The sequence below is a fragment of the Polypterus senegalus genome, chromosome 8 (assembly GCF_016835505.1).
Source record: "Polypterus senegalus isolate Bchr_013 chromosome 8, ASM1683550v1, whole genome shotgun sequence".
In the NCBI taxonomy this organism is placed as follows: domain Eukaryota; kingdom Metazoa; phylum Chordata; class Cladistia; order Polypteriformes; family Polypteridae; genus Polypterus; species Polypterus senegalus.
In genome coordinates, this window is record NC_053161.1 from 89,693,502 (window position 1) to 89,716,633 (window position 23,132).

Below are 23,132 nucleotides of genomic sequence, written 5' to 3' on the forward strand. Positions count from 1 at the left end.
ATTTGCTTTTCATTCACTTTCTTTAAAGTACTGTACAGGTAGTCATTTTCTGTTAAATATATACAGCATATACAGTTGTGCTTGAAAGTTTGTGAACCCTAATAGAATTTTCTATATTTCTGCATAAATATGACCTATAACATCGTCAGATTTTCACTCAAGTCCTAAAAGTAGATAAAGAGAAACCAGTTAAACAAATGAGACAAAAATATTATACTTGGTCATTTATCTATTGATGAAAATGATTAAATATTACATATCTGTGAGTGGTAAAAGTATGTGAACCTCTATGATTAGCAGTTAGTTTGAAGATGAAATTAGACTAATGTGATGACACCCTGTGTTATTTAAAGAACAGGGATCTATCAAAGACTGCTCTTCATAACACATGTTTGTGGAAGTCTATCATGGCATGAATAAAGGAGATTTCTGAGGACCTCAAAAAAAGAGTTGTTGATGGTCATCCGCTGGAAAAGGTCACAAAACCATCTCTAGAAGAGTTTGGACTCCACCAATCCACAGTCAGACAGATTGTGTACAAATGGAGGAAATTCAAGACCATTGTTACCCTCCCCAGGAGTGGTCGACCAACAAAGATCACTCCAAGAGCAAGGCGTGTAATAATCGGCGAGGTCACAAAGGATCCCAGGGTAACTTCTAAGCAACTGAAGGCCTCTCTTACATTGCCTAATGTTCATGTTCATGAGTGCACCATCAGAAGAACACTGAACAACAATGGTGTGCATGGCAGTGCTGCAAGGAGAAAGCCACTGCTCTCCAAAAAAACATTGCTGCTCGTCTGCAGTTTGCTAAAGATCATGTGGACAAACCAGAAGGCTATTGGAAAAATGTTTTGTGGACGGATGAGACCAAAATGGAACTATTTGGTTTAAATGAAAAGCGTTATGTTCGGAGAAAGGAAAACACTGCATTCCAGCATAAGAACCTTATCCCATCTGTGAAACATGGTGGTGATAGTATTATGGTTTGGGCCTGTTTTGCTGCATCTGGGCCAGGACGGCTTGCCTTCATTGATGGAACAATGAATTCTGAATTATATCAGAGAATTCTAAAGGAAAAAGTCAGGACATCTGTCCATGAACTGAATCTCAAGAGAAGGTGGGTCATGCAGCAAGACAACGACCCTAAGCACACAAGTCGTTCTACCAAAGAATGGTTAAAGAAGAATAAAGTTAATGTTTTGGAATGGCCAAGTCAAAGTCCTGACCTTAATCCAATCGAAATGTTGTGGAAGGACCTGAAGCGAGCAGTTAATGTGAGGAAGCCCACCAACATCCCAGAGTTGAAGTTGTTCTGTACAGAGGAATGAGCTAAAATTCCTCCAAGCCGGTGTGCAGGAATGATCAAAAGTTACCGGAAATGTTTAGTTTCAGTTATTGCTGCAAAGGGGGGGTCACACCAGATACTGAAAGCAAAGGTTCATATACTTTTGCCACTCACATATATGTAATATTCAATCATTTTCCTTAATAAATAAATGACCAAGTGTAATATTTTTGTCTCATTTGTTTAACTGGTTTCTCTTTATCTACTTTTAGGACTTGAGTGAAAATCTGATGATGTTTTAGGTCATATTTATGCAGAAATATAGAACATTCTAAAGGGTTCACAAACTTTCAAGCACAACTGTATAACCATCCAAAATCCGGCATTTCTTACTTGCTTGTTTCCAGGAATTTGAACACCAAGGAATCTGCTGGTTGCATGTATTTTTTATTTGAAAATAAATTGTGTTCGCTTGTGTTGCTATCGTTTCCTTATGAGCACCACTATTTTAATACCATTTTGTTGCCTGTTGCAAATCCATTGCAAGACAAAACGACTGAAAAAAGTGTGCAACATGCAGTGTCATTATTGTGATGGTAAAAGTGTCAGCATCGTACACTTCCTGGTCATTTCAGTTTATGGATTCTTCTTCATGTTAGTATATTCTGGTTACAAAATATCCTTTTGATCCTTTACTAAGATTAACATCTTGTCAATTTACTGCTGGTTACATGTTCCCTATTTGGCTACAATTTCTTGCATTGTTTCCTGACCACAATTCTAGGTTCATGTCCTGAGCCATGTCTGCTTTAATCATTTCTTAATGGATAAGAACCTTGGCCTATTATTTTGATTTTGTGATTCTCCTGATTTCCTTCCCATTCTAAAGTGCTGCCACCCAATGCAGTCGGTACAAAACCCAAGAAAAAGAAGGTGACAGAACAGCCTTATGTAACCTGAAGAGACAAAGCATAACCAAAGATAAATGAAATAAAACATTTTCAACCAACGTTGAACAAAACTACAACTATGTTTTGGTTGGTGACTGAACTGTTTATAAACAAAAAGAAATACGATTTATAGGAATCTGCAAATATTCCACTAAACAGCACCAAGCCCATCTTGAATAAACTACTGTCTACTCTGGAGTACCAGCCATATTAGCTTGGTTTTCTTTTAGAATTTACTGCACAAAGAATCATTTCATTCACAGCAGACAAGTTAATTTGATATTCATGGCAGCTGATAAGTACCTGATTAAGAAATATTGAAAACTAGCCAACCCGCGGCGTAGCATACGCCGCATAATCAGGCCGCTTTTAAATGATTTTTAAGCACAGAGGAAAAAATAAACATTTGAAAAATCCGTAATTTAATAAACCACCAAGAAAAGTAACACTGCAACAATGCACGCTACGAACCAACATAAAATTGTCCGTGACTGAAAACCGGAGGAGCGCCGTCGCGCCTTCTCCTTCCAAAGCGAAGGACGGGGTTGAACTGCGCTCGTTCAGTATGCACTGCCCGCTTATGTGCCCGCCCCCAACTCCCTACCTGAGTCGCTTTCGTCTGTGTACAGTCCACACGCACCTGTGAGTCACGTTGACTGTTAATTTTCCAAACACCACCTCAGTCGGTTTCCACATTGAATTTTCATTGTTCTTTGCTGTTCCGGCTGCTTTTTTATATATAATCCACCAAGTCACACGAACATGGGGAGTATGGTGGTTTTACAAAGGGTAGGGACGTAATCAGTGTGAGCGTATGACCTGCACGTACTGGGAATTTCTTGTTCGTGGGGAACAATTGCAAGCCACGGTCTCCATCACGAATGGGGTTCAACGGTTTACCCACGCCTCCCCGCGCCAGGTAGACACACGTTGATCCATTCAGTGTAGCGCACGTGCAGTACCGGACATACAAGTGCATCACAGACCTGTTAATGCTCAATCTCACTTGTCCCTCTAAGAATTTGGACGCCGACTGCTGTTGCGTCGTGTAACTATTTGGCAGGCGGGAGTCTCGTTTGTTTTTGGAAATAACCAGCCAAATCGCTCCACAAACTAAGAACTGCCATGCACCACCACCACCCACAGAATCGAGAAAGAGCTATCAATCTGTCAATCCTTTTTGGCTGCCTTTCTATATATAATCCACCAAGACACCCGACCACGGTAGTAGCGAGGTGGGAGGGGGGTGTGTACAAAGTGCAGGAGCATCTAAGAAGACGCATGTTTGTCGCGGATGCGAATTGCTGTATGTAGCGTGTAAAACAATTTGCTAAGCTGCACGCGGTCGTGCGTCGTAACCGAAAACTCGTTTTTTAAAGACTGCTCACTTCATTGTGTTTTAACCTCAGTTGTAAAGGAATGTTTTAATGATCCCATTGAAAACCCCTCGCAAACCGTTTCACACGCTGCATATGCCGATTCACCTCCGCGAGAAACATGCCTCTATTAACAGTCAACGTGTGGGAAGGGGGTGTGTACAAAGGGTAGGGACGAAAACAGTGGGAGCGTATGAGTCGCACTTAGTGGCAATTCCACGGTTTGCAGCCCAAATGGGGTTCAACGGCTTACCCACGCCTAGACACACGCTCAATCTCATGCATAATTATTTATTGAATGGTAAACACTTCTGGAAAGACACGGTTGTCTAAAACGGGTTGGTGTGAGAATACAACAGTAAGTGAATGAAAAGATGGAACTCTGGAGAGAGCAAAATACAACACAATAGTGAACCCGCGGCATAACAAACGCCGCATAATTATTTATTGATGGTTGAACACTTCTGGAAAGACACAGGGACACCCCTCGCAAACTGTACTACACGCATACAGCGATTCACATCTGCGACAAACAAACTGTTTTACACACTGCATACAGCGAATCACATCCGCGACATGATTTTTCCTAGATGGTCCTGTCGCGTCCACCCTCGCACTCGAAGCATACACACTGCCTGCTCATGTGCCCGGTCGCAAGCCGCGTCCAGCCTCGTTCTCGAAGCATACACACCGAGAATGCTCACAGAGAAACTCACGGAGTGCCGCCCACCAGCTGCCTGTGTGTGTGCCTCTGTCTGCCTCTGACGCGGCTTTCTCTTACGCTGCCTCTGTGTGAACCGGTCAGGCACAGAGAAGGTCAGCTGCTGACAGAGCGTCTCGACTGTTGTAGGGCCTGCATTGGTGAAGCAGGTGAGACGGTCATGAAACAGAGGCACAGGGCTTATTGGGTTTTAAAGACTGATTCCTTCATTGTGCTTTAACCTCAGTTTTAAAGGATTGTTTTAAGGATCCCATGGGATACCCCTCGCAAACCGTTTCACACGCTGTATATGGCGATTCACCTCCGCGAGAAACATGCCTCTATGAACAGTCAACGTAGCTCAGAGGTACATGACATTAACCTGACCTGCACTGCATGTGGCCTCTACGACAGACGAACAAAAATGACGCCATTTTTTCTGTGTCGTTGCGTCCGAGTTGGTGGGCGTGGCCCTGCGAGTTGTCGTCGTATCCAATGGTCTTGGAGTTGGTGGCCTCTGTTTATGTAATCAAACAAACACAATACCTGAAGTGATGATGTTCCTCCTAGTAATCAGTTTGAAAATGCTGTTCTAAACCTAAGGTACAGCAGAGCAAATTTTGAATATGAAAATATTTGATAAATAAAGCTGTAAGAATTCTAGTTTGTGACAGCAGCTTCAGATTCATGGTACGGCAGTTCACAATATTATGATGATTGATATTGATTGAGTCAAAGTAGGTAGAGAAAATTGATAAACAAAGCATTCCACTTACACAAGAAACAATGCTGCATTGTTTCATGCTTTTGTGTTGCAATGTGGCTGATTGTTTAGATAAGAGTTTCTCAATGGTACTCAACATGTAATGCACAATAAATGGAAATATATATTACAGGAAAAATAAAACAACCTTTCCTACAGAAATAAGTGTACCTTTGCAATTCATTTACTGCTACTGTTGTTTAAAACTGTTGAAAATAATTAAGTTATCATTTGTGATAAATGATTTCTTTTTAGGGGCAAATGCATCTTCAGAGGTCTCGGCAGGAATACTCTGGGGAACTCTAAAATTATCTGAATCCTAGATCAAGAATGCTTGTGGGCTAAAATCTTATTAGCCTTCTCTCCATGTTCTTAGTAATGATGTCACGATTTTAAATTTTTCTTTTGTTGTCGAGAGGTTGAGTTCTGAAAGCAAAGCCTGTCTGTTCCTATAAAGTGCCTCATTTGGAATCCTGGCGCATTCTTGATTTAGGATTCAGGTAATTTCAGAGTTTCAAGATTTGATTGTAGGCAGAAAAATATTACATTTTTATAAAGAAATAATAAATTCTTGAGTAACAGTGATATACTGGTGACAAGAAGGAATATTTGGATCTAGAACTCTCCAGGGGTGATCAATTATAAACTGTGTAATTGTTTTTGCAGTGTCAGATGCTTTAGATGGCAAGAGACCTATCCAGGTCTGGATTTAAAACACAAACTCTACGGCAATTATAATTTTATGACTGTTCACATTAGGAATGAATGCAAATACGTTTTGGATGAAGGCCCTATCATCTACATTGGATGCATAAATGTTTATCAAAATCACTTTAAAAACATTTCCCATGACGATCACATATTGCCCTTCAGAATCAGATACTACATCTGATGCTACAAATGAAATCGTTCTATGTATAAGAATTTCCACACCTCTAGTTTTCTTTGTATAGCTGGAGTAGAATATGTGGCCAGTCCCATCTTTGTGCAGCTGAAACTGATCCTTGCTTAAAAAGTCGGTCTCCTCTAAAATACTATCTTGGTGTTTAGTTCTGTTAGGTGAGACAATACTTTATTTCTCTTTAATTCATGATTGATACCTCTTACATTCCAGCTCACAAAGTTCACTGTTTGGTCATAGAGAGATTGCTTCTGAACTTTTGTTGAGATATTTTGTAGTTCGATTAAGGTAGTACATTATTACATGAAATAGCTTTGACCTTAATCACCAGTTTTTCCAGAAGTTATTGCTATGAAGTCTATTGTTTATGTATTAATAGCATCTGCTCTACCAACCTTTCCTGTCACGTGTTGTAAGACAATGAGTGCCAGTTATAGTGCCATTAGTTAACTGGGTATATCAGAAGTACTATGTAAGTAAGTGCTTTTCTGTATACAGTACAATATTTATAGTTTGTTTTTTAATTTCCAAGGGCTACTGTTATGGGCAGGAACTGTGTTGTAGTAATTAAGGCTTTGGACTTCAAACCCAGAGGTTGTAGGTTCACTTCCTGCTATTGACACTGGCCATGAGCAAGTCATTTCACTTACCTGTGCTCCAATTGTAAAAAAAAGAAAACAAAAACAAAAGAAATGTGACCAATTGTATCATAAATGTTCTAAGTCACTTTGGATAAAGGCACCAGTCAAATTACAAAAAATATTATTATATTTCTAGGTCTATGGAACTGCCTACATTTAAACATGCTATATATAACTGTGCATGAGGAAAACATTCCTGCATTTTGTCAGTTCTTCCTTTTCTTAGTGATTTGGCTTTTATTGATGGTTCTTGCAAAACACAATTTTGCAGGAAATTGTAATCTCTTGAATGGAAATGGACAATCACTAGGAATAATGTGAAATTTAAATATATCATTATCATTATTAGATGTTGGTGATTTTCATTTATTTGTATGTGGTTGCATACAATCCCCTTTAAAGTCTGCAGATGTGATTGTACATGCAGAGCAGTTCATGAAGTGGATAACAGAAGTGCCGTTAAACTGATGTATTAATGTTAAGAACGAGGAACGTGGCACATTTCCCCATTAGAAATTCAAGTGGTGGTGTCTAGGAGTTTGTGTTACTGGGCTCTGGCCTAGGGGAATTAGGGTCCGGTACATACCAGCGCTGCTACACAGTATTGTAGCAAATGTGGCTAATTGCAAAAATAAGGAAACAGGCACTTCTGATTGTCAGTATTAATTTTATATTCATTTTATCTGCATTGAAATTAGGAACACGGTGGCGCAGTGGTTGCACTGCTGCCTCACAGTAAGGAGACCTGGGTTTGCTTCCCAGGTCCTCCCTGCGTGGAGTTTGCATGTAATCCCCTTGTCTGTGTGGGTTTCCTCCAAGCCCTCCGGTTTCCTCCCACAGTCCAAAGACATGCAGGTTAGGTGGATTGGCGATTCTAAATTGGCCCTAGTGTGTGCTTGGTGTGTGTCCAGCGGTGGGTTGGCACCCTGCCCAGGATTGGTTCCTGCCTTGTGCCCTGTGTTGGCTGGGATTGGCTCCAGCAGACGCCCGTGACCCTGTGTTTGGATTCAGCGGGTTGGAAAATGGATGGATGGATGGATGGATGAAATTAGGAAAGAATGGCATCACAAACAAAAACTGCAAGAAATAAATAGTACAAAGCATTTAATCAGCTGTCCCACATAACAATATCTAAATAATGAGGAATTACTAAGTAGTCTTTAAATGATTAATTTGAATGGTTTATTGTGCTTACTATGGTTCATTGTGCCTAAAGAAGCACTAAAATGTAAAAGAAGTGCCTATAAGCTCGATGAAACATACTCTTCAGCATTTCTACCTGGCCTTCTGTGCACAAAAGACTGCTGGCGCACAAGTTAAGTTGGATATGATGTGATGGGAAACACAAACAATTTATATTGTTGTGGTTTATTTACTTGTTACTGCGGTTCCATTTGAAACAACTTAATAAAGCTCACAAATTTACTTTGTATGCTTTCAAAATATTTAAAACTAATTTGCAGTTACTGTACAGAATGTAATGAAGACACAAAAAGTATGCTGTTGCAAACTTGGAAAAAAATAAAAGTTTTAGTAAACAAATGTGTCAATTGGTAAAGATTTAATTAATTTCATATCAATATTAGTTTACATTACTAACAATAGTCTTACTGCGGTAAAATGTGAGGTAAACTCATTTTTATTAGTTAAAATAATGATTGTACTTAATTATGTCATTGATGTTACAGCAAAATTCTAGAAATATGGCTAAATATTTTACATGTTTGTATTATATAAAATGGGCAGCAAATTTCCTGTAATATTTGAACATCTTTAGTTCTACATTAAGAAAATATTCCTATTCACAGATAATATATTCAGGAAAAATTACTTTGTCATTTTAAGGTTATTGTTTTCTTGCAGGGTTATTAAATCATTAATATTTAAAATGTAAAATTACCTGACAGCAAATACAAAAAACAGTATAAAAAACATTTAATCTAATCACATAACCGAGTAAACACAAAAATCACAAATGTCTACAAACCTAATTTTCTGGATCACTGATGGCTTTATGTTTGAAATGCCCTCCTTTGTTTTGCAACAGTGATGATGATCAAAGAGCCACAGAACAAACAAGTAGCTAGGCAACTAACAGAACATTCTGAATTTCCATTTATATCCTCACGGTGCATTGAAAAAAGAGCTTGATAATTCAGACGTTGTCCTTTCCAACTTTACATACTAATGTTTGTGGTTTTTTTTCAATCTCCTTGTACATTATTTGTTTAAAATTTGGAATTTCGGTCAGCTTGTCAGCATTAACCGGTCATGACATTACCATTTGTCATCATCCAACAGGGTGGAAGAAAATAAACAAAAATGACAATTTAATCATTTTTTAAATCCTGTTAGATTTGCTCATATTTTGAGTTGCGGGTGTCAAGTAACGATAGTTAGACAAAAACCATAGTCATTGCAAGCATACGTATGAAACTGATCTCAAAGGACAGCATAAGAAATAAGAGTCAAGGAAACACCAGTCATAAACCCAATAAACTTTTAACAGCTAAGAAAGCTTTGGCTAGTAAGTTGTGAGTATTAATTAGATAAGAAGCTGTCACCCTAAAAGAGTCATCAGACAGATAAGAACGCTACAGAGAAGGTGCTGCCCGGGTGTGACAGGTTAGCTTTGCAGTCAATGTGAAAACTGCAAAGAAAAAACAGGAGGAAGGAGAGTGAGAACACAGAGTGGCTGACAACAGAGACAAAACAGGACAAGGCAGAGGCAGAGGACGGGAGATCACAATCCACAGCTGCATAGATAAGACAGAAACATGGAAATGGCTGATTGTGGTGGGCAACAACAGAGAGAGACAATAAAGAAGTGGCTGACTGGAAACCTTGCCTACTGTAAATGGGGGGAAACACAAAATCACCATTGCCATGTTATACCAACAAAGTAACATAAATTAAAACAAAAGGATCAGCACAAAATGACCGGGTGGCTGCATAAGGATCACTTTCTACTACAAGGAGAAAACTGCCCTGATTTCCTCAGTCCTTTAAATTATTTTTCTTTTTCTTTCCCACACAAACATCTTCAGAGCCAAGTCACAATTCCTGAGAGCTACCAATTCTAACCTAAGTCAGCAGCAGCAAGATCACCACTTTAAATCTGAACTACGCTGCAACACATTGGAAACTAAGCATGATTTATAGATTTGGTAGAAATTTTTGTATGCTACATTAATACAAATTATGTTAATACCCGTAATTAAGCGTGTCAAAGGAAAAAAAAAAGATCTTTTTACTCTTGCAAGCTTTCTTTTATAAAAATCAGACATAAATGCAAGTGAGCAAATGTTCCCAAAAAATCACATTATTTTATATATAATTTTATGCTCATCGATTTCAGTCCATCTGTTACTTCTAATTGCTTACAATTCTTTATCGCCAAGGAGAAAAGCTCAACATATGCCATTTCCACCACACTTTTTTGCCTTTTTGTTTTAAATGGCTGTGAAAAATAAACTCCAGAAATACTTAGCTAATTGAGCATACAGTATTTCAGCTAAAATGTTCACTTTTTTAAGTCTTTCCCACTTATTATGTAAGTGTCTCATTTCTTGAATTTAACAAACTCTGGAATTTTTATAACCTCCACAAAGTTGCTTTTTTTATGATATTAATAATTGAGGTCAGAACGAGGATGAAAGCATATTAAATGCAACAACAAAAATGAGCCTTTGTAAGCCCCTAAAATAAACTTACAGCAGGAGTTCACCTTCTGGATGGAGGAGCAGTTCACCATTCTTTCCACACATTCAGACTTCTTCACTTCCCATGAACACTTCTCCTGTTTTGCCTCTAATATCCGGTCATCCTTTTTGTCTTCCTGAAGACCCAGCATCCTCATTTTATAGAAGCTGGCCAACTAGTGTACATTTCTGGAATGCACAGCAACATTACAGAGACATCTTGATTAATGAATAATACACGTTCTAGGTATGCAAACTACAAGCAAAAGCATAAAAATTTGCCTAAAAAGGATGGATAAACATATTATAACACTTATATGCTAACAATCTTCTAGTATTCGTTTTAATGTTTTCTTTTTTGATTTACAGAAAATAATGCACAAATCAATAATAGACACAATCTTTTCTACACTGTACTGTATATAATTATTGTAGCAGGGTGAGGGATGACACTAGGTCAAACCAAAAATAGTTGGGGTACCAACTGTGCAAAACCTCATTTAATTCATCCATCCATCCATTATCCAACCCACTATATCCTAACTACAGGGTCACTGGGGTCTGCTGGAGCCAATCCCAGCCAACATAGGGTGCAAGGCAGGAAACAATCCCCGGGCAGGGTGCCAGTCCACCACAGGGCACACACACACCCACACACCAAGCACACACTAGGGACAATTTAGAATCACCAATGCACCTAACCTGCATGTCTTTGGACTGTGGGAGGAAACCGGAGTACCCGGAGGAAACCCACGCAGACACAGAGAGAACATGCAAACTCCACACATGGAGGATCCGGGAAGCGAACCCGGGTCTCCTAACTGCGAGGCAGCACAATGCCACAAAAATAAAGGATATCTTTTATCAAAAATAAGCACTCGCTGGTGCTGCAGAGGTCGGCAAATTGACGTCATTTGTAAATGCATGAGGCATCTGCATGACCTTCCTTGTGGTTACTTCGGTCCAATTTGACCTTTATACTAGCTGGACCCGAAGGGGTGGGGATTCTTTGGCTCTGTGGCACTTGACAAGTGGTTTCTCGACAAGAGTGTTAGAAACTCTCATCCCGGGGTAGTACCACATACCTTAGGTGAGTCCTGAAGGCGATCCTCTCGTGTGCATGAGTGACATTACATTTCAAATCAGTCTCTGTCCCTGTTGGTGGTCGAATTGGCACTCCAGCCACCACAAAAAAACCTCCCACTGTTCCACTCCATTTGAACTAGTTGTGGTGTAGTAGGTCCACAGCTCACATCAACAGGGCCACTTTTTAAATAAATAATCAGTGCACTTGCGGCTTAGAGAGGGGACATGGTAGCATGGCTGGATCAGTTTCCGGATGAATTTGTGATGTGGGCAGTCCTCACTTAAGTGCACAGGTGAGGAGTCGTCCACATCCGTAATTGATGACGAGAGCTGCTAATTGCCACACCTGATCCACGTCCCCGTGATAAATAACAGAAGCGCGAGGCGGCTAGGGGAGAAAAAAGAAGGAATGAAAAAAAGAACGAACATGAAGGGAGGTTAAGGGAGAAGGAAGCAAGAAGGAGAAAGCCGGTGCAGGAGGGCGAGTGCTTGCAGGCTTGCGCTGATTGCAGGCAGTGGGGAGAGGCGAGCCTGAGTGGGGTGTTTGGCCGGCACCTGAGGGCCATCAGTAGCAGTTGCTCCTGCCGAGTTGCTTCTTTGGAGCAGGAGTGACCGGGAGGAGGTTGATTCGCCACAGCGAAGGCAGCGGGAGTCGGGAACTTCGGGAAGTGGAAGCCCCAGCGTGAGCATCCTGGTCACTGGGGAGCCCAAGTCTCGGTGTGGGTGAGCAGAACCAGAGTCAGGGATTGGAAAGGCCACCAGACCAGTACAGAGAAGAAGGTCAGCTGCATGTAGGGTGACTCCCCTGGTGCATAGCCTGGATGGGAGAAGCAGGGTAGTCACCAGTAAAAGAATGCACCGGGCTTTGTTTTAAAAGACTGCTTCCAGCCATTGTTTTAACCTCGTTGTTTAGAAAAGGATTTTTTTTTCCCCTATTGGATTTTAACCTCCACCTTTCACTTGTTTATATTGGATTATTTATTTGAAGACTTTTGAAGCACTGCGCTATTTATTTGAACACTGTTTTGTTTTGTTGATCTTTTAAAATAGAAGCACTTTGCACTTTTTGCACCATCCTCTTATTTCATTGTTGTGTCTCATTGCCTAGCTCATTGGAGACATTACCAACAGTGTCGGGTTCAGAGCTCCCAGAAACAAGAAGTGTGGTGCTAAAGTGTCACCCATTGCATGGTTACACTCGAGTCCTAATCTGGGATCTTGAGTTGGTTTGTTATGCGGTGGGTGCGGCAATGTGCTGCATCAGCGTGTGCTCCTAACTTCTACTCCACCTCTCCCTCTGTCCCTGTCACCTGCCCAGTTCAAAGATCTATGTGATTAACAAAGCCAATTTGAATTTTTGCTCCTCACAGATACTGAGACTTCATACAAGGTTAATGGTGGCCCAGCTTGTCTATTTTAGAATGGTAGCAATACATTCCTACCGACCCCTGAAAAAGCTTTGAGAGAAAGCAAAGTGTCGTGTGAGATATCACAACAGATTTTTTATAACAGAATGCTATTAAAGGATTTGGAGTAATTGTGAATCCAAACATATCTGACAAATAAGCTAAATATTTTTCCTTCATGTTCTCTGGGTGTGAGGCATATGAGCAAGAGAAACTGGTCCTTGATGACAGTGCAGCTCTTTTCTAGAATATATTTTGGATAGTCTTAGCCAAGAAAGGTGTATGTTTTAGCTCAACTACACTGTTCAGTTATAAAATAAAATTAATTAACTAACAAAATGATTAAGGAGGGTATATTTAAAAGAAAAAGGGCTAACCAGAAAGTAAAACATATAAACAGGTGATACAAACGAGAACAAAAACACAAAGGAAGCAAGATCACAAAAATGGAGTCAAGCAGTCCTGCAAAAAGTGGACAACTCATTCACTGCAACCCACTTCTTTAAACATCACATACTTGTTAAGTGGGCTGCCAACAGTAAATGCAAGTACTGCTTAACTGTGTTTGAAAGCTGAAGCCTCATAGCAGGCACAGCTTCAAACCACCACTGTGATGTAAGCAAACATGGGTAGTAGCAAGTAGGCAAGTGTCGATAGACTATAATGATTAACAGTAAATACAATGACTGCATAAAAGCAAATGAAGCACTTTTGCTGAGGCTGCCAATCGAGAAAACTGATACTGCAGAGCAGAATGTTTGACTGTCGAAATATTGTGGTTTGTACTAAAACAGGAGTGACATTTATTGCAGTCTGAAATGAAAGCATGCATCTTAACATATGTTAAGAGAAAAGAGACGACAATGATGAAGAGCTGGGGTACCAGCCTGGTAACCTTGTATGACTGAATTGCAAAGAAAACAAAAAACACAAAATAACTACAGAGAAATTTCTTTTCAGATGCAGATTCAGGAGAGAACTGACAAAGATGGCAGAGCTGCTGGTTTTCAGTCCTTCCGACAGGAAGAGTTGGGTGCAGGTGGACAGACACCAAAAGTGATGTCAGAGGTGTTACAGCTGTCAGTGATCCAGTGTGCAAAAGGAGAACGAAAAAAGGCATTAGGACACAGTGCCAACCCCTGGAGTGGCAGGAGAGTTACAGTCACTAGAGCCCTAAAGATGTCCCCTATGCAGACGTGTGTGACACATGCTACACAGCAGGATACATCATGCTTTGTTAAAATATGACTTTATCTCTGGAGCACAAATCTTTCTACATTAATCAATTTAAAAATTTACAACTGTTTTATAATGAAACTCTTCATTTGAAAGTTAGGTACTATAGTATCACAGTGTCCTCTCCTTTAAGTCTTTTTGAATTTTTTTTTTAAAGATTTGCCTTTTGTGTTCTAAATGAATAAAGATGTAACTTTTTCTAGATTAAAAAAAGTATATATGTTAATATATACTGTATACATAGGAATTTTCAACTTGAAGATGGAATACGTTTGGCAGGGATGGATATTCACACAGACACATTTTCTTCAACTTCTTCCCTTACAATCTCTTAAGCTTTAATGTTTGTTGAGGTGAAAAGATTGGGGCCTAAAAACAGTAGCAAAGAGCCTTGGAAACAATGACTAGCTGCGTGCTCTAATATAAAAGATTCAGGATTTATAATATTTACACAAACATAGAGTTCTGGGCCTGACTATAATAGTTTAGATAATTAGATAATAGCTGGATTACAACCCAGATTTACATAATACAGTGAAAATACAACCCCAGTCATTTGTCTTGCTGAGCCAGATGTATAATATAAATGTCTGGATGCAACCATGAGTGAATTTTGCTTAAAACTGGGCGGGAACAAAAACATGGCTCACTGAGTGCCACATTTCTAAACCAATCCAATGCCTCATGGAGTAGGGCTTGTCATTTTTGAACAGCAAATATCAGAAGTGCTCTCGTTATCCTGGTCTGCAGTGGAAAAAGTCTCCTTAAAGAAGCCTTAGACGTCTCATTTGGTATTGACTTCACTTTGACTTTTGACTGAGAATTTAACACGAAGTGTTGGTTTTGGTAAAACACTCAAAAAACTAAAGAAATACCTGTTTAATTACGTCACCAAGACTTCCTACTAAGAATTATAATATTTTGGTTTTCTTATGTACTGTAATGTGCATCAGACCTCTGTCTGTTAATAGACTATACTAAAAACACATATGTGTTGTGTCTGTTTCTCAGTCTTTCTCCCAGATCCCATTTTAGTTCTGTAAAAAATGTACTCAGGAAAGTCTTATGATATTCCTTAAATCTGTTACACGTTTATTTGCGTTCTTTTGGGTTACCATTTTGAACTTCTGTCATTGCATTCCAAGAATCACCTCTGCTGGAATTCCCTTGTAGTCAAACAATTGAATTCTGTTTGTATTGACAGCTGTTTTTTTTTTCGACCACTCAGCACTGAGTGATTCTGTATATTTCTAATATATTTTAGAATGAACAGCAATTAACTTTGACATCCTTATAGCTTACTCTATTTTTATGGGAGAGATATTAGTCATTGCATTGGACAGGTTGACACACGAGATTAGACAGGAGTCCCTGTGGCCTATGATGTCTGCATTGTGATCTATAGAGATAGTAGGGAGCAGGTTGAGGAGACCCTGGAGAGTTGTAGATATGCTCTAGAGAGGAGAGGAATGAAGGTCAGTAGGAACAAGACAGAATACATGTGTGTAAATGAGAGGGAGGTCAGTGGAATGGTGAGGATGCAGTGAGTAGAGTTGGCAAAGGTGGATGAGTTTAAAAACTTGGGATCAACAGTACAGAGTAATGGGGATTGTGGAAAAGAGGTGAAAAAGAGAGTGCAGGTAGGGTGGAATGGGTGGAGAAGAGTGTCAAGAGTGATTTGTGACTGATGGATATCAGCAAGGGTGAAAGGGAAGGTCTACAGGACAGTAGAGAGATCAGACCAGAAAGCAGGTGACAGAGCTGAAGGTAGCAGAGTTAAAGATGCTAAGATTTAAACTGGGTGTGACGAGGATGGATAGGATTAGAAATGAGTACATTAGAGGGTCAGCTCAAGTTGGACGGTTGGGAGACAAAGTCAGAGAAGCAAGATTGCGTTGGTTTGGACGTGTGCAGAGGAGAGATGCTGGGTATATTGGGAGAAGGATGCTAAGGATAGAGCTACCAGGGAAGAGAAAAAGAGGAAGACCGAAGAGGAGGTTTATGGATGTGGTGAGAGAGGACATGCAGGTGATGGGTGTGACAGAGCAAGATGCAAAGGACAGAAAGATATGGAAGAAGATGATCTGCTGTGGCCACCCCTAGCGGGAGCAGCCAAAAGAAGATTAGTCATATGTGTTTTAGGTTTTTCCTGTGCGTCCCCATAGATTTCTCTGAGAGTTTATTGTCTGAACAAAAAATCAGTTTTTGAAGAAATGCAGTTAAGAGTCAGCTACTACCAACAGTGTTTACTTATCTGTTGCTTAGTATCTTAGAAGCAACAGACTAATGATGTAATCTGGTAAATATCAGTTTCACTTTGCTATAAAATGTAATATGCCTCTATAGTATATACAACTAAAAATAAATATTATACTTGTGCTCTGTATGATCTCCTCTAAAGCAGAACTCCATATGTAACTTCTGACAAAAAAGAAGGGATCATATCACCTGCTGGATGAAAATCCCATAAAATCAACATCTCATATCCAGTCTGCTTATTCTCTGATCTTTTTTCTTTTTATTCGTTCTAGTAGTGCATCAGGGAGACATATCCTGTCCCAGTAGCAATAGGCTAGTGGGATGCTAATCATTTACTGGATACATCTAAGTTAAAGTCTAAGTGAAAACTATGTCTGACTTTACAGGCTTCCCAGAAATTCTGAACAGACACTTTACGAAAATTCAAATAAGCCATTTCCTATGAAGTGCAACTGAACCAATTATAAGGAAATCTGAGAAGATTTAAAAAATGTGTGCCACAGTCATTTTAGGCAGTGATAGATGTTGGTGACATATAGTGATGAGTAAACCACTCTAAATTTACTTTGCCTCGAGTTTGCCAAAGTCACAGAAATGTTCAGGAAATTCACTGAACGCTGTGCAGCATTGAAATCAATGAAGGGAAGGATAACCTGAGTCCCGCTAAGTCCAAACTACAGGGTCACGGGGGTCTGCTGGAGCCAATCCCAGCCAACACAGGGCGCAAGGCAGGAAACAAACCCCGGGCAGGGTGCCAGCCCACCGCAGGGATTTAGTTCTAATTTGAAGAATTCTTTATTGTCAAAGTATACAACTCAAACATCTAGAGTAAAGTTCAGTCACAAAATCTGTGCATATTAAAGTCCATAGTAACACATATAATTTCAAATTTTGTAACACAGTTTACACATCCGGAAATAAATACTAGGCTAACAGATTGTATCAGAAACATAAATATAAAATGTACAAATATGCTCAGAAACCCAAAAACAATTTTAACTCAAAATGGCCACATCAAAAGATTGAAGCACAATTGTATGTAACACTGAAATAAACTTTTTGTACAAAGATAAATATTAACAAAATAACCCATGTATTTAAATCAAATTGCACGTCGATGGTCCAACATAGGAAATCATCAACTACGTTATGATGCAGAACTTCGGGAGACTGGAGGGTCAAGTCTAAACTTTGTGAGGACGCAGACTATCTGCTATGCCACCAACAGTCTAATATAGTCAAGAGTCTGGATGATTAGTAGCATGTCAGCAAAAGGAACTTTTGCATAATTGTGTATTAGATTGATGTGACGAAGCTGATTACAATCTTTCCAGTATACCTATGATAATGTGATAGTTATATAATAAATTTGAAATAATGTAAACATTTTAAAGGTAGAAAGTTAAAAAAAAAAGTTGCAACATTAAATTGAGCTTCATCAAGTTATTTAGCTTTATTACACTTTCCTATTTTGTATATTGAGTTAGAAACTGCTGAAGTACTGAAGGTGTGATTCATTATGATCAGGTCTCCTAAAGCCCTGTACTTTCTTTTGCAGATACATTGCAGTGATTGTGCCTCTGAAATACAACAGAAATCAGTTTAGTATGCGACAGCTGGTTTTAATCACCGCAACATGGGTCTTGTCTTTTGGGGTGGCAAGTCCCGTAATCTTTGGCTTGAACCAAGTACCTAACCGGGATCCAAAAGTCTGCAAGCTGGAGGATGATAAATTTGTGGTCTATTCCTCAGTTTGCTCCTTCTTTGTGCCTTGTCCAGTCATGCTGCTGCTTTATTACTGGATGTTTCGGGGACTAAGAAAATGGAGTACAAGCCGTAAGGCAAACTTGATGAAGGGAGAGCGACGTTTTTCCTTCAGTCTGAGGAGTCTACGCCGAGAGAAGAGACAAAAAGTTAAGTACTTGATGCCTCAGGTCAGCCCTACTGTTGCCAACAAGGTTACAGTGCCTGAGAATGACTTGATAACTACTCAGCTGGACAGCACTTCAGATGCAGAAGCACAAGAAAAGCTAAAGGACGGCAGCCCCAAAGAGAACGGGATCAAGCACAGTCCTGTCTCCAGCAGAGGGTGTCAGAGCAAGAGCCGCAGAGTGAGTGGGAGGGAGCGCAAAGCAATGAAAGTTCTTCCGATCGTTGTAGGTATGTTTCATGAAGGAGGTAAAACTTGAGAATTGACAACTAGGTAATATTGAATTTGGTTATTTATTTTCACATATAGCAAAGTTTAAAAGATCTTTAGTATGAGTCTTTAGGCTGACAGTTGGGAGGTCCATTTGATATGACATACCTGTAAATCAAAAATAGGACCTGCTATTACATTATTTTCCCTGCTGGCATTGCATTTCACTATCCCAAGATAAAAATACTCATCTGCTTAAATCATGCACAAAGACCTCAGAAGTTACTGAGATAAACACTGCAGGAAGTTAATGGAATCTGTTTGTTCATCTACCATGACAATCTGGTAACTTCACAGGTTTATAATCTAGTAGGTAAGAGGCAGGAAAATTGGTGAAAGAGTTACCAAACAGTTGACGTCACAGTTATTTTTTCTTATAATCTAAAAGAAAATGGGGTGATAAGCAGCAATGAGTGTATTTTCCACATACTTTAAAAATCCAGTTTTTAACAGAAATCCAATTTCTAAAGTGCCCTATAAACCCATATTGTAGTTAGAAAAACAGGGATATCGATCTCTAGTTAGCAGAGGTAGGTTTCTCTGCGAATAACCCGGTTACGTGGCCATGTAAACATTTAAACGGTTTACAGTTAAGGATGTTGTAGTCTGCGTATGTCCTTGCTTAACACACACTAAAAGTAGCCACGGGTAGAAAATAGTGGAAGCTTCCACGAAGATCAAATGCTTGGGCAATCACATTATTTCTTCTCCTAGTTGAAATAATTTCTTAATATTTAAAAAATCTCTAAATTTACACCGATGAGATGAACGTACATAGCTAAACTCAGAAGCACAATGTGTTGGGGTAACATAATAAGAGTAACATGTAATATGTAGGTCAATTACTTTTTAAAGTAACGAGTATTCTAATGCAATACTTAGGGAAGTAAAAATATCTGTGTTACTATTACCCCAGCAGCAGGTAGGGTATAAGGCAAGAAGCAAACGTGTCAACTTAGTTTTCATCAAAATGATTGCTATAGAGATTTTGAAACAGTAAGACCAGTTGATGCACTGGCCAGTGTCCACATGGTCATCTTCATGTCTGGGATGTTATTTGCTTAACAGCATATGAAGAACTGCACGTATTTATAAAATAGAAGAAGAAATCATCACAAACTCCATGCTTTTTTTTCATATTCATGGCAGCTGATGATGACATTTAAGTCCTTTTGGCTTAGTTGGAGGTTGTTAAGTAAAAGGGGTTTCTGCCTTAACTGAGATACTCACATTATCCTGGTTTTATGTGTACATGTAAACGCATGGAGTGTAGCGTTGTTCAATTAATACAACTGTGGGTCCAAAATAACAAGCAGCAGGATCTAACAGTGCACACGTTTTTAGTATTTGAGAGTATGATGGTGCAGGTTAGCTCCATGCTACCTGTCCCTTCCAGGAGACCCCTGAACCCACCATTGTTTGTAACGTATCGAGATGAGCCAGGCAGATGAGGACACATGCATCAGAAAAGGGGTAGGTGTAAAAGGGCTTTTATTAAAAAGAATAACAAAAACATAACAGTGTCTAAATTAAAGTGTAATCTTCGGTTATTAATAAATAATCTATAAAAATCAATGGTGTCCAAGTGAAGATTAAAAACAGTTCAATTAATATTTTCTTAAAACAAGAGGTTAAAAATAATCAGAGACAGTTCCTTTACCACTCACAAGACCAGTGCTGCCTTCTAAAAGAAGACACCTTCTCATCTTCACTTAATACAGGCTCTTGCATCTGAAGGAGATGCCCAGCCAACTGGTGAAGTCAACCCACACTTCATAGGCCTGGGTCCCTGCTGGACCATGGCACCTAGCAAGGCTCCAAATCCGAGCCTTCACATGCCCCCCTGCCCCCAGTCCTTTGGTGTGGGGGGGAGACACCATATTTCTGGCTGCTCCTACTCAAAGGAAAGCATTCAGTAGGAGTGCCCATTCTACTGATTCTGGCTCCAATATAACCGAGGCTCACTCTTGACCACCTGCCTCTCTCTCCTTCAGCATGGGCTCTTGCATTCTTGTCTTCCTTTCATATTTCTTCTTCTTTCAGTTCAACCTCCGCTCCCTCTCTGCACTTCTTTACCATCCTTTCTTTCTCTTTCCTATCCATCAGGCCAGCATATCTCCCTTTCTTGTCTCACCACCTCACCCTTCTAGGATATGCAGCCAGTAGAGACATTAGCAATCTTGGTCACTTTTAAACCACATCTGTCTTCTTTGGTGTGTTTGCCGCGACTCCTCAAGCTGTATTTTTCTGTCTTCCTCACTCCAAAAACTTGTGCCTGCCGGATCCCGAAGGTGAGCTTTAATCATCTCCTACCCCATATTCAGCTGTGCAACCGATCCGCCCCAAGAACACTGACTCCTCTTCTTTACTGGCTGACTCCAGCCTTCAGAATCTCCTCTTTCTTTTCTTCCTTCCCTTTTTTCTTTCTATCAAGCTGTTTCCTTTTTTCTCTGTTTGTTCTTTCATTTTCCTCTCTCCTTTCTGTTCAATGCAGGTTCTTTTCATCGTCTGCTGCTTAATGGGGCACAGTTGCGAGAAGTTGCCCTCTCCACGGCATTATTAAGGAACCTGACTGATCTGCTCGCCTCCATACATATATGCGGCACAGTCAGCCAGTTACCTTAATTAGCAGTGGAGGGAAACGCACTCGCACATACCTGCACCCTTTTGGCGCATGCACCTTCTTGAGGTGCAATTATTTATTTTAAAAAGGACCACATATTGCTAAGCTGCAGACCCGCTATACCACAGAGAGAGCTTCCTAAGGGAAAATTTATGCAGAACAACGCTTGTTATCACTTAAGGACCCTTTGTAATACATTAGGCTCCACAGATTTTTTAATTATATTAAAATATATATCTATACTAATAAAAGGCAAAGCCCTCACTGACTGATTGACTGACTCATCACTAATTCTCCAACTTCCCGTGTAGGTAGAAGGCTGAAATTTGGCAGGCTCATTCCTTACAGCTTACTTACAAAAGTTAGGCAGGTTTCATTTCGAAATTCTACACGTAACGGTCATAACTGAATCCTACTTACTTACATATATACAGACATAGCCAGGCAGCTCGGTCGCCGTGTGAGGCGGAGTTGAGTCCTGCATCATCACGCCTCCCACGTAATTGAGTGCCTGCCCATATAAGGCCGTCCATCGGCAGCAATCGACACGCTGCCACTAAATATTCGTGGGTGAAGGACTCTGCTTATGCAAACGAAGATGAGATGGTCAGGGATAAGACTAGTGTGTGGTACAAACTCAGTGAAAGTGTGAGAGAAACTTTTAAGTGTCGGGTCTTAGCTAACATTAAATAAAGCCGTGGACATCGCAAGATCACACAAGAGAGCGGCTCACAATGAACTGACTGTGAATGCAGTACATAGAGAACAAGGAAGAGCTCCAAAGAGTGCTGAACAAAAAGCGCATTACACAATTGAGAAGGCAGCAAAAGAATATGAGGCGAGTGATGCAAACAAGCATATTCATAAGTGCTGCTACTGCAGAAACAAAGCACGGTGTAAACCGTAAGTTTAAATTAAGTTTATAGACATGCTGCCGCTGGCGTTTGTCATGCCTACGACTAATATGATATTCGCGAGATGCAAGTTTAATGAGAAGACACGAGGTATAAACGAGACTTTGGTTCACTTTGTAACAGAGTTAAAATTGCTGTAACGGAGTTAAACTTGCGGGTGAGAGACTGTGCTTATGCAAGCGAATAGGAAAGCAAGGTGTAAAGCTTAACTTTAAATTAAGTTCATAGACACGCTGCCGCTTGTGTTTGTCATGCCTAAGACAAATACGATATTCACGAGATACAAGTTTACTGAGAGGATGCAGGGTATAAACGAGACTTTTGATTACTTTGTAACTAAGTTAAAATTGCTGGTGAAGGACTGTGCTTAAGCAAACGAAGATTAGATGGTCAGGAATAGAATAGTGTTTAGCACAATAGAATAGTGTTTAGCACAAACTCAGCAAAAGTGCAAGAGAAACTTTTAAGTGCCGGGTCTGAGCCAACATTAAATAATTGCTGGTGAAGGACTGTGCTTATGCAAACGAATAAAAAGCAAATGTTACGTTATTTTTAAAATGTTTCCTTTTCTTTTTCATAACTTCTTTAACACACTTCTTCTCCGCTTGTGAAGCATGGGTATTTTGCTAGTATATACTATATAACAAAATGATTATCACTATCTTTTTAGGCCTCTCTGTTACTGTAAAGGATGAAAACTATGCACTTAGAGGCCTATAAGAAAATACTTATTTCACAAAGGTACTCCAGTTAGTTCTTTTGAATATATTATGGCACTGCCTCAACCTAAATTAACATGTAGAAGATAAATACAGGTAAAATTCCATTATAAACTAATATCTTTACAACAAAGTATTTTTATGGCCCAAACAGTTTCCCCATATGACATGAGTCTATAGAAATCTCGTTATTATGAAGTACATTCAGCAGATACTTTCATTACAATGAAGTGTCCAAAAGACCTTGAAATGCCTGAATAAATCATACGCAGAGCAGTTAGTTCTGTGGCCGCAGCTCAGTTGTGCACAATGATCCCCAAACAGAGACGCTGTAATTTTTTTTCTTTCTTCAAACTTTCCTTGTACAGTT

At 39.7% G+C, this 23,132-nt stretch overlaps 1 protein-coding gene across 1 annotated transcript in view; it reads left to right on the forward strand.

Moving 5' to 3' along the window:
• Positions 1-23,132, forward strand: part of drd4-rs (dopamine receptor D4 related sequence) — a 129,828-nt gene that overhangs the window by 95,933 nt on the left and 10,763 nt on the right. Inside the window, exon 4 of the mRNA XM_039761427.1 lies at positions 17,865-18,466. Within this exon, the coding sequence (XP_039617361.1) occupies positions 17,865-18,466 (602 nt within the window). The remainder of the gene's footprint in view (positions 1-17,864; positions 18,467-23,132) is intronic.